The 11,305-nt window shown below is 53.3% G+C and overlaps 1 protein-coding gene across 3 annotated transcripts; it reads right to left on the bottom strand.

The window, feature by feature from the left end:
- Positions 1-1,237: 1,237 nt before the first annotated feature.
- TMEM125 (transmembrane protein 125) lies at positions 1,238-9,575 on the bottom strand. Of its 3 annotated transcripts, none has more exons than XM_068690647.1 (2): positions 9,265-9,575; positions 1,238-4,333 (listed from the first exon to the last, which is right to left on the bottom strand). In XM_068690647.1, exon 2 carries the CDS (start codon positions 4,020-4,022, stop codon positions 3,360-3,362), a length of 663 nt encoding a protein of 220 aa, XP_068546748.1. In that variant the 5' UTR covers positions 4,023-4,333; positions 9,265-9,575; the 3' UTR covers positions 1,238-3,359. The 3 variants fall into 3 exon arrangements, with proteins under 3 accessions (XP_068546748.1, XP_068546749.1, XP_068546750.1); XM_068690648.1 differs by lacking the exon at positions 9,265-9,575 and adding an exon at positions 4,442-4,590; XM_068690649.1 differs by lacking the exon at positions 9,265-9,575 and adding an exon at positions 4,414-4,553.
- Between the last annotated feature and the right edge of the window lie 1,730 nt (positions 9,576-11,305).

Consider the following 11,305-nt stretch of genomic DNA (forward strand, 5'->3'; position numbering starts at 1 on the left):
GTAGCTTAAAGCATCTTCCGGGGAGGGAAAGTCTTTTCTGAAACCACGAGGAGATGCAAAACCTGGTGGCTTGTTTTAGTGGTCCCTCAGTTTTCTTTCTTAAATGCCACAGCACTGAACTGAACTCATCCCGGCTTTAGTTTTGCAGTTTTGCTTTCTGGGCTCACCTTAAGAGCCCTCTTCTACCTCTGCCCCTCACTCTGAAGATACACTATATGCTGTGATTTTAGGAAATTCCTAACATATTTCACGTAACATAGAAAACTTAAATCTGAGGGCTGGGAAAATACATTTAATTTATCTTTAGGAGGCTATTTTCTGAGATTTTCAATATGCTTTTTACAATAAGAACTCATGCTAGATGCAGTAGTTTACTTTTGGTCTCAGTGATGTCTTAAAAGAGATTAAACACACAACTGCTTTTCTTTTTTTTTTTTTTTTTTTTTTACCTCAGGATCTCACTTACTCTCATTCCTCAGTACCAAGTGGTTACTTACTTGTCTACTTTGACCCTGTTTGGATGCCCACCTGTTTATTCTTTAACCGACCAGCACGGATGCTTTCCCATCACGCGGGGCACCCAGCACCTCTCCACCACCCCCAGGCAGCTCCAGTGCCAGGGGCAAGCACCTGGCAGCTTGCCTGTGCTGGGGAAAAATGCATGTGGCCCGCAGAGCTGGGGACACAAGAGGGTCAGAGCAGGAAAGGAGGAGCCTTCTCGTCCAGGGGTCATCCCTGGGAGCTGCCCAGAGGACGGAGGTTCAGGCTGGCGGATGTGAGCAGCAGCAGGTATGCAGCAGGACTGGTTCCAGGCTCCCCGGAGGCAGCAGCTGCCACCACGAGGCTTGAGGCTGAGCCCCACCGCAGGGCAAAGCAGCTTCTCTGTAAACAACCCAGCCAGCACCGTCACGTTCAGGTGGCTCTGCCTGCTTAATGAGCTCCTGCCGGGGGCATGGCCGGCTCTTAGGCTCATGGGGCAGTGCTAAGGGGGACCTGTTGTGGTGAGGTCCTTGAGCAGAGGGAGATGTGTGAGCTTCGGGAGGTGGGAGTCACGTACCAGGAGATAAGTACAGGCATCTGGGGGAGTGTGTCAGCGTTGCCCTGCTAGCTGATGAGCTGAAACCACAGGCGAAGGATGGACCCCAGGCGGTCGTGATTCCAGCCCCGAGCAGAGGTCAGATCTGCACAGCCCTGCAATCTCCTGCTCTGGAGAAGAGCCCACGCTGAAGCACCAGCCTTCGGCACAGCCAACTTCTGCAACACTTTATTATGTTTTTCCATGCACAACACAGGAAATGAGAAAGGAACAAAACAGTAATGCTGCTGCAGGAGGTGAGTCAGTGACAGGCTCCATCCATCTGGGCAGCCTGATACCCAAACCTCGCTCTGCACAGCCAGCCTGTTCTTATCTCTTTCTTCCTTGGGCTGGGACGTAGTCCCCTGGCATCCTTTCCTGGCACAGTTCCTGTGCATTGGGGCACATTTTGCAGGGGTTATGGAGGGAAGGATTCACATTGACAGGCGGGCAGCACAGAGCTGCGAGCTGGGCACAGACGTGCGTCTTCACAGAAGTGCCCAGGTGTGCAAAACAGCTGGCACGCAGGTCCCTGTGACCTGTCCATGCATGCAGGGCGGGGAAACTGGGAGCAACAGGAAAAGCACTGCTGCAGGCAGAGCCAGTGCAGCTCGGTGTTCCTGCACGTGCACCCGCACAGACGTGCACAGCAGCAGCTGCGGGAGGTGCAGAACTTCTGTCCTGCTGTGGCTGTCCCTCCATGCGTGCACACAGCCGTCCCTGCTGAACCTGGGGCTAAGCAGCCCTGTGGGGAAGGACTGCTCGTTGCTACACAAATGCAGAACATTTAGCACAGAAGGACCCGAGCTTAGCAGCACAGAATCAGTTCTTGGGTGCATTAAGGGAAGTGATGCAGAGAGGGGAGAAAACATCAGTTTAGTAAGTTGTATGGATGATATGAAAGTGGCAGAGAAAAAAAAAAAAAAAAAAGAAACAGAGATCCAGAAAAGAAAAAACAAAACAATGTTCCCATACTTTGGGGAAAACAATCCCAGGCTTCAGGGGGAAGGAATGTCAGTAGGAAAGGGGAAAGGGCAGCTGAAGACAGAAGTGCCCTCATGATCTGAATGCGTCATGGATTGTGTGGTCTGGAGCTGCACAGGGATGAAGTCCTCCTTGTCCAGCTGCACCTCGTGGAGCTCACAGATGCTGAACCTCCACAACTGCTTCCAGGTGTAATACAGACAGGGATAAGGGATCGAGCTATCAACCTCTTCAAAACAAATTTGCTACCAGACACCAAAAAGAAAAAGTTTGATCTTTTTCTATTACAGGGACCCTAGTTCTCAGGGGGAACTTGGAAAATAAAGATCAAAAAGGGCAGAGCAGCTCAGGTCAAGGGAGATGGGAGTAGATGGGAAGGTGGAGAGAAAAAGAGAGGGTTGCAGGGAAACAGCTTGGCTAAGAAGGTTGGATGGAAAGGGCAGAAGCAGTGAAATGGTTCATGGGTCCATGGAGGAAATAAAAATGTTGACAGGTAGATTAGCCTCAATTGACAGGAAAAATTTCTGAGTGAGCTGTTAGCCTGCCCCTAGGAAAGGCACCTCAGTGGTAGATACCTCACAGACAAAACCAGCAAAGCTCAGGGTACGGCCCAGGTGGTAACGGAGCAGCTGCCCTGCTGTGCACAAAACTGCACCCCGGCAGGGACTGGGCTGAGCCGCAGCACTCGGGGTGTCTCTGCAGGGGTTGCTGAGGTCGGACACCTCTCGCCTCCCTGGCAGAGCAGCAGCTCTCCACGCACAGCAGCCCCAGGCCTGAGATGGTGGGGCTGCAGCAAGGGAATAGTGGGAAAGATCTTGGCACTGCAGACCCAAGAGGCATTTCAGGGGCTCTGGCACACAGACTCCCCCTCAAATCCCCCCACAAGAGCTCTCTCAGAGGCCGGGCTGGGATTACACCACCGGTGGTCGCAGCCTCTCCTGCCAGGAGCAGCATGGCCCAGAGAGTGGCAGGAGACACGTCTTGGGGTCCCCCAAGGTGCGGGACGGGCTCACCTGGCTCTGTGATAGTGGGACACGGCCAGCAGGGCAGGCAGCAGCTGTCGCAGGAGGCTTTGCCAAGATAAAAAGCAGAACAGGCCAGCGCTGTGCTTGTAAAGCTCTGGATCACAAAGCCTGTCCAGGCAACCCAAAGTCCCTGCCGCGCTGTTAGCCCAGGTGCAGTAAATGCCAGTCATCTCTGAAGGAAATCCAAGGCACAAATCTCACCCTTCCTTTGGGAAAAGCCAGCAAAAGCCCTGAGAGGGGCCGTATGCAGCGAGCGCAGGTGGAGTGTCTGCGGGTCAGATGAGGTTGGCCATGCTGGAGGTGGGAGGAAGGCGCCTGTTGGCAGCGAGGCGGCCGGAGATGGTGAAGACCCGAATCTCCCCCGTCTCCAGGCCCCGCGGGGCGGCCTGGCAGCAGGAGGTGTAGAGCAGGTAGAGCAGCAGGCAGAGGAGGATGACGCTGCCGGCGACCAGGAGGACGATCCCGCTGGTGAACATGCTGGCCAGCGGCCGCGCCGGGCTGAGCTGCATGGTGGTGGTGGAGAGGATGGTGAGCACCACCCCGCAGACCAGCAGCACCAGGGCGCTGAGCAGCAGCACCAGGCAGTCCGATAAGCCCCCGCTCTTCAGGAGCTCAATCTGGTCCCGGCTGCGGATGCAGTTCATGTCCTGGATCGCGGAGCTCAGCAGCTGCTTCAGCAGCACGAGCAGGGCCAGGAGGCAGAGCGTGGTGCCCACCGCCAGCCGCCACTCCCCGGACCGGCTGCTGGTGCTGTACAGCAGGATGATGCCCCCGATCCCGCAGGCCAGGATCAGCACCACCGCCACCCCGTAGCACAGGATGGACTTCTTGGGGTCCTGGAACCACCAGAGCTCCACGTGCTCCTCCAGGATGTTCCTCTGGATGTGGTCAGCATCCGCGGGCGTGCGGGGGGTGCTCAGCTCTGCCAGCTCCGGCATGGTGGGCGGCTGGGTGGGGACAGAATGGGGGGGGGTCGCACAGAGGAACTAGACCCTCACAGCAAAGGGGGGCGTCAAAGCAGCGGTGGCTGTGAAGGCAGCCACATGTCTCAAGTTCAAGAGGGTTCAGTCTTGTTCCTTGGAGCCTGGCGGAGCTCCCTTCTGTGGCAGTGCCACTTGCAGAGCTACGGTCCGTGTGCCGGGGCTGAGCCCACCCTCCGAGCAGGGTTGCAGGACATGGTGGAGCATCCCCACAGCAGCGCAGTACCAGAACGTCCAGGGCTGTGTCCTTCCTTTCCTGTGAATTTCATCTGAAAGCCAAGAAGAGAAGATAGCGTTAAACAGAGATCCTGCTTCCCTGTTTTGAACAGTCCCCAGCTGAACCCCAGACCTCAGTTGCTCGGGGCTGGCCTGCTGACCTTCCCCTGCTGTCCTCACAAAAGCCCCATGCCTTGGGCTGCTCGTGTCCTCCCAGGAAACTTCCGCATGCTGCAGGGAGACCTCAGCCCACCCTGACCTGGCCAGTTCCCCTTGCAAAGCCCTTGCCCGAGAGAGTCTCCAGCTCCCCAGCCCCGCGTGCCCCACTCGGAGGCTACTGGCACGTCACTGCCCGCGGGGCCCTGCCTGCAGCTGGTGCTGGCAGCGGGGCAGGACGGAGCAGAGGCCAGTCCCTCCGGGGATAAAGCCCCATTCACAGCTCCGGCTTCACATGCTCCCTCATCAGCATCAGCCTCTTGTCACCAACTGGCTCTGCTGCCCAGAGTGACAGCAGGAGGTGGGGGTCTGGGCTGGGGCTTAACCCTTCCAGTCCAGCTGCTGGAACAGGGCGAGCTGCCCTTGCTGCATGTCCTCAGCCCCATCCCTGCCCCTGCCCCACCGGCAGTCCCCTCCCAGGTTTCCTGCAGAAATGTGATGGTTGTGTCTCAGCACTCGGATGGAAAGAGCAGAAGCAGCTGGGACCTGGCAGTGTGGTTTTCTCTCACCTAACCTCCAGCTCTGGTACAGGAGTGCTCTGGCTGCTCCCAAAGCACTGGTGACCCCTCCAGCACAGCTGATGCCCAAAGAGGACAGTGCTGAGGCACCTGGTAAAGCCCAGGTAGGGCTGAGCCCTAAGGACATGTGTCAGACCCTGGAGACCATGAGCTGCCCCCCAGGCAGGGTGGTGCACCCTCGGCCATCACAGACCCACACGCAGGAATTGCTTGGAGTCCCACAGGAGCCCAGGGCAGGGACAGGAACTGATGCAGATCCCTTGTGTTCCAGCTCTCTCCAGGAGACCACCAGCCTAACGTGCTGAGTTTGTCTTTGTGCCGCACTCAGCACAGCACTGGGACTCTGGGCTCATTCGGGCCGGCCAGAGAACATTGGTGACCTCCACGCATAGCAGCCCTGCACGCAGCAGGGACCTTTTCTCCCCAGACACCTCTCACAGACCACATCCCCCCGTGCCCAGGCCTCATCTCAGCATCTCCAGCAGGGACAAGCCACCGCGGGGTGGGGGAAGAGGGAGGACAATGGCAGGGGTGCCCGAACCAGTCACCGCCTGACAGCGTCAGGCCCAGCTCCCCCTGAGTCACTGTGGCGGCGCAGCGTGAGCTCAGCCTGGACGTGGCTCGGGGCTCGCTGCCAGCTGCTGCCACGTGTCCAGGAAGCCTCAGCCGCTGCTGGTGTGCCGGCCTGGGACCTGCCATGCCTCCACAACTGAGCACCGTGCAGTTCCCCTGCACTGCTGCTCGGCGGGACCTGGGCTGGGATGCAGCGGGTCGCACCGCTGATGCTCACCCGCAGGCCCGCTGGGGACTTGCAGCTCCTGGCTATAGCCAGGACAACCAGAAAACATCAGTTGGAGGGGGAAAAAAAAAAAAAAAGCAGTGGTTGAGCATGCTGATCTGTGCCCGCTGGGACCGTTTGATTCTGCACAAGAGGGTAAAGACACCTCAGGCTGGCAGCATGGCCGCGTGTGCCTGGGGCACAGGTCCCCAAGCAGGTGAGGGTTTCATGGGGCGCTTTGAAAGCAGAGGGGCGAGAAGACACCAGGCCTGGCAGCACTTCCCCAGCCTAGGCAAACAGCTCAGCTTGCCCTGTGTAAGCACAACTTCCTCCTGCCTTTCCTTCTCCAAGCACGGAGGTGCCTTATCTCATCCTTACCAGAGAACGGGTGAGTTTAGTAGATAGCAGGTCGGTAGATAAGATCAAGATTCTGGACTGAAGAAACGTAAAGCTTGAAGAAGTGCAAAGGCTGTGGCCTTCTGTCACCTGACTGCAGTTGTGCACACAATCAAGCTGAGTCAAACAGTAAGCAAAAGCAACACAGCAACAGAAACCACGAGGAGGGAAAACACCACCAAAAACCAAGCTACAGAACTGCATTCTTATGCTGCTTTTTAAACTTTAGCTGTTCTATTTGCTCAGAATACGGTCAGGGAGCAAGATAAAGCTGTTAGAGCACCTAGCTGCAGAACAAAACACGGTATGTATTTTCTAGTGTTATGTTAACCTATATTAAAAGAATGATTTGGAGAAGCAAGGACTTCCACTAAAGCGTGCCTCCACATTTCCTTGCATCCGACTGAAAATATTCAGGGAATACATTCTTTTGCTTCATGAGCATCCACTCTTGTTTGGGCTTCTCTAAACTGCAAGGGTTTGTATCCCTGGTGTAATTATTTTTACACATGTCGTGGTTTAACCCGGCTGGCAGCTAAACACCACGCAGCCGTTCGCTCACCCTCCCCCCTCCCTCTCTGGGACGGGGGAGAGAAATGGAAAGTGAAGCCCGTGAGTTGAGATAAAGACAGTTTAATAAGACAGGAAAATAATAATAACAAAATAATAATAAAAATAATAACAATAATAATACAATGGTGATAATAGGAAAGTAATAATAGTATGTACAAACAAGTGATGCACAATGCAATTGCTCACCACTCACTGACCGATGCCCAGCCTAACCCCGAGCAGTCCGGCCCCCTCCCCCCAGCTAGCCACCCCTATATATTGTTTAGCATGACGTCAGATGGTATGGAATACCCCTTTGGCTAGTTTGGGTCACCTGTCCTGGGTCTGTCCCCTCCCAGCTCTTACTGCACCCCCAGCCTGCCCGTTGGCAGGACAGAGCAAAAGGCTGAGATGTCCTTGGCTTAGTATAAGCACTGCTCTGCAACAATTAAAGCATCGGGGTGTTATCAGCACTCTTCTCATCCTAAGCCAAAACACAGCATTCCACCAGCTACTAGGAAGAAAATTAATTCTGTGCTAACTGAAACCAGGACAACACAGAATCACAGAGTAATTTAGGTGGGATGGGACCTTGTGAACGCATCTGGTCCAAACACCTGCTTAAAGCAGACAACCTCAGAGTCAGACTAGGGGGCTCCAGATCTGGAGCAGGGATGAAACTAGATCTCACATCAACCTTGCTGATGGGTTTCTTTGTGTGGAAGTAAAAAAGGAGAAGAGCAGCCCAACCACACACTGCTTTCTGACTGAAGGTCACATTTCAGACAAAAAATGACAGGCTGTCTCATTCCCCACCGCTGTCTGGCAGGTGGACAAAGAACAGGAAAGCACTGGGAACTCAGGAAAAAACAAAATGTTAGAAAATGTGAGTCTTTCCTTTTTTTTTTCTTTTCTTTTTTTTTTTTTTTTTTTTTCATTTTTCTTTTTTTTTTTTTTTTTTCCTGCTCTGGCAATGTTTAACTGGGAAATGAGAGTCATCACCACCAGGTTTCTGACCACTTCTGGCTGCAGGCATGAGAGACACACGCCTGCCAACCACCAGGAAACAGTATGAGCATTTATTTATTTACTTACAGACTTTTTATGTCTGATTGATATCTGATAGGTGGATCATAGACTGAGTGTTAATTGACATGTTCATTTCAGAGTCACATACAGGTCAGCTGTTTAAATATTCCTGACTTTCCTCCTCTCCCTGAACCTAGGGTGCCATGTAGGACGTTGCTTACCCACAGTGTTCAGGAGGGGAAGCCTGGAGGTGGGACAGGCTCCTGCAGCACCCCCAGCTTTTGGAAGGGTTTTATGCAGCTACGTGGACAATGCCAGCCTCATGGAGACTGGGGAGCCTGGCAAGTTTCGCTATGAAATAAACAACAATACATAAAACGTTTTGCATCGGCAGTCTAGATGCCAACAGAGCCTCACAATCTCAAACAGATACAAGCCATCTCCTTCCCCTGTTTCTCCAGTCCACCACAATTTATTTTCTTTTGGGCCAGTCCAGCCATAACCCATTTGGGATGGACTTGTCACCGCTCTATGCTTCATATTACCCCTCATCAAGCCCCATGGAAACCTACAGTCCCGAACAGGCATACAAATTTTCTATCCTTTCAAGCAATTTTCCAGTTCCATGTAGGCTTAAAGAGAATGAAGCTCATATATGTTGCTTTATGCCAGAGTTACTGCTGACAAACCAAGCAGAAGCTCAGAGCCCATCTGTGCCACTGGGATCAGGGACACTGCTGCCCTGGGACATCTCCTCCTTGAGAATTTGGGAGAGGGGACAGAGGAACACATGAGGAATGGGAGTACTGAGGCTTTTATGGGGCACCTCTCTGTCTTTCCCAAAATCCTGGCAAGAGATCTGCACTCTTTTGGCTGCTACAGCAGGTACTGATTCCCAGTGCTTCTCCTTTCTGGGGCTGCTCAATCCCCAGGCTTGAACACCTGTCTCCTGTTGAATCCCATAGGCTAGAACACCTCTCTCTCGGCGAGCCCACCCTCTCTCCCCAGCAGCGAGCATCCCTCCCTGCAGACACCATTTGGACGCCCGGGCTGGTGGAGGGCCAGCCCTTCCTCCCACCGGGTCTAGGGGCTCTGGGCACACGGGTGGTGGAGAGCTGGTTGTAGCAGGGTCAGCAGGCAGCTGCTTTTTACAGAAATCTTGATAGCTTTGGCACGCTCTGTTACACAGATTCGTGCCTCCCCTCCTCTGTGTGTGTGCAGCAGGCATCCAGCTTCCTGAGCCCACAGGGCCTGTCCTGAGGCACCCCTGCCAAGGGCTGGCTGCGGGTCCTGGAGACCAAGAGGCTCCGGTGCTTTAAGTGCCAAGGAGAAGCGTGACGGTGAGGAGGGGTGAAGCGGAGGCAGAAGGCAGGATCTGCTACGAAGCACCTGTGGAGCAGCCCACGGACCTGCTGGCAGCTACTGGGGGAGTAGGGCCCTTCCCACACTCACGGGACAGGAGCGGGGCCCTTCCCGGGAAGCCAGGCTCACTCACCTGCAGCTGACACCTCGCCCACACCGCTCCTTGCTCCCGGCTGTTTTTTCCAGGCTTTTCATCCACTGGATCAAGCTAAGAAGGGACCTCGCGGGGAAAAAATCTCTTCCCTTCCTCTGGCACCTGCCAAGAAACAGGTGCTCCTGCCGGCTCTCCTTCCTGGTCGGGCGCGGGCAGCACCAGCGACGGGCTGCGAGCCCTCACGGGGCAGGTGCATTCCCCAGCAGGGTGGCGGCTCAGCAAACCTGCTGCTGGCCTTGGCCAGGCTCCAGAGTCACGCAGGCACCACCTCGCCCTCCCTCCCGCCCCGATCCCGGCGGGCGGCTCATTTCCTCCCGGCTGCTGCGAGCAAAGGGGGTCCAGGGCTGGTGAGAGGCTGCAGGTGAGGGAAGTGTGCAGCCAAGTTGGCAGCGCCAGGGAGGATTTATTAAGCGAGTGTTTGCTGTCCTGTAAAGGCTAGGGCCGTCTGATCGCGTCGGGGCTGGGTATTTGTGGAGTGTTAGTCCAGGCGGGTGGTTGAACCAGGCAAGATGTCACAGTGCTTTTCCAGAACTCTGTGCCACCTCCCGTCACCAGGCAGCCACAGGACCCCCTACCTGGGAGACAGCAGCAGCAGAGCCCACCGTGCTGCAGATCTGACTTCCAAGCAATCTGGGGGGGAAGAAAAGGGCACCGAATTTGAGGGGGATCAGGGAAGCAGAAAAGGTCTCGCTTGAGAGAGGATGGGGGAAAAGGGAGTAGCAGGAGTCCTGGAGCCAGCAGGGGAATCAGGCTCCTGGATGGAGCACAGGTCCCCTCCCTTGTGGCTGGGCTTAATGATAGCAGAGGGCTACAGAGGGATCACTGACATGGGTCTGAGCAGCCAGAAAATCTCCTGTGAGATGCAGAAACAAACAAAGAGGGCTGAACAATGGTTCTTACCTGAGCAATGGAAAGAGACTCAGTTATTAAGATCCATGGTAGTTTTTTGACAGGCTGTAAGATGAGAAGCTTAGGACATGCTAATACTTAGACACCAGTTAGTATGACAGCTGTGACAGGATCTTTTGAACCTTGTGAAATACAATTTCTCCAGTGGTTGGTGAAAACTTAAAACAACAAATGGGATGTGGTGGACATCCCTATAGAAATGCTCTTGAATAACAAGCTTACCTACCCAGAAAAAATTGTCCTTTTCATGGGCCAGTTAACAAACACATCATCCAAGAGGAAACCTTGTTAAGCTCTAAAGATGGTCATGTATTCACGTTAAAAAGTGGCATGTAACTTTATAAAAGCATGAGATGCTCATCAGAGAACACAGACCAAGAGAGGATGAAAGCAGAAAGCACCTTTGCACCCTGAGAAATTCAGAAGACCATCAGAATACCAAACCATAATCAAGTTAAAACTTAATTCTGAAAGCATTTCTACAGCACAAGCGTAGGAGATTGATCATGGCCTTGTTTTCCTAGTACAGAGGGAAAATATTTTTTTTCCCAGTGAATCTCTGATAAATGCCAGCTGTAACATTTTGCTATGCCTGACCTTTAGTGTTCTCCTTTGACGAACAATGTTTTAGTCACCTCTTACCCACCATGAGCAAGTTCAAAATCCTCTTGAACCAGGTTTGCCAGCTGTCTATGTAGGCTTCATCCATCAGGCTTTGTATCATCTTTAAAATGACATCTTTTTAATGAGGGTGACACACGGGCATACTTTTAAGCATATTAATCACCACTTAGAAATCATTCTTCACCTGCATATGCTTCTTCCTCTTATTAGGACAAGGTTCTTTTTCTTCAGAAAGATTGATTCCATTTCTCTAAACCACATCTATTAAAGTAGTGGCTGCTACCACTCAATTTATTCTACAAAGTGAGGGGAAAATTATACCACATGGGAGTCTAGCAAATTATATGGGTGTGTTCTGAAAATTTAAGAGGGAACTAGTTTCTAAAATATTTGCTAATTACATTAATTACATCCTCTTTCTGTACAGGAAGTATCAAGATGATTATATTGGGGGGGGAGGGAGGAAGAAAGGGTGTTAAGCTAGCAT

Source organism: Anas acuta, chromosome 8, assembly GCF_963932015.1.
Source record: "Anas acuta chromosome 8, bAnaAcu1.1, whole genome shotgun sequence".
Lineage (NCBI taxonomy): Eukaryota > Metazoa > Chordata > Aves > Anseriformes > Anatidae > Anas > Anas acuta.

Coding starts and splice junctions, on each gene's coding strand:
- TMEM125 (XM_068690647.1), bottom strand. CDS start 4,022: ATGCCGGAGCTGGCAGAGCTGAGCACCCCCCGCACGCCCGCGGATGCT.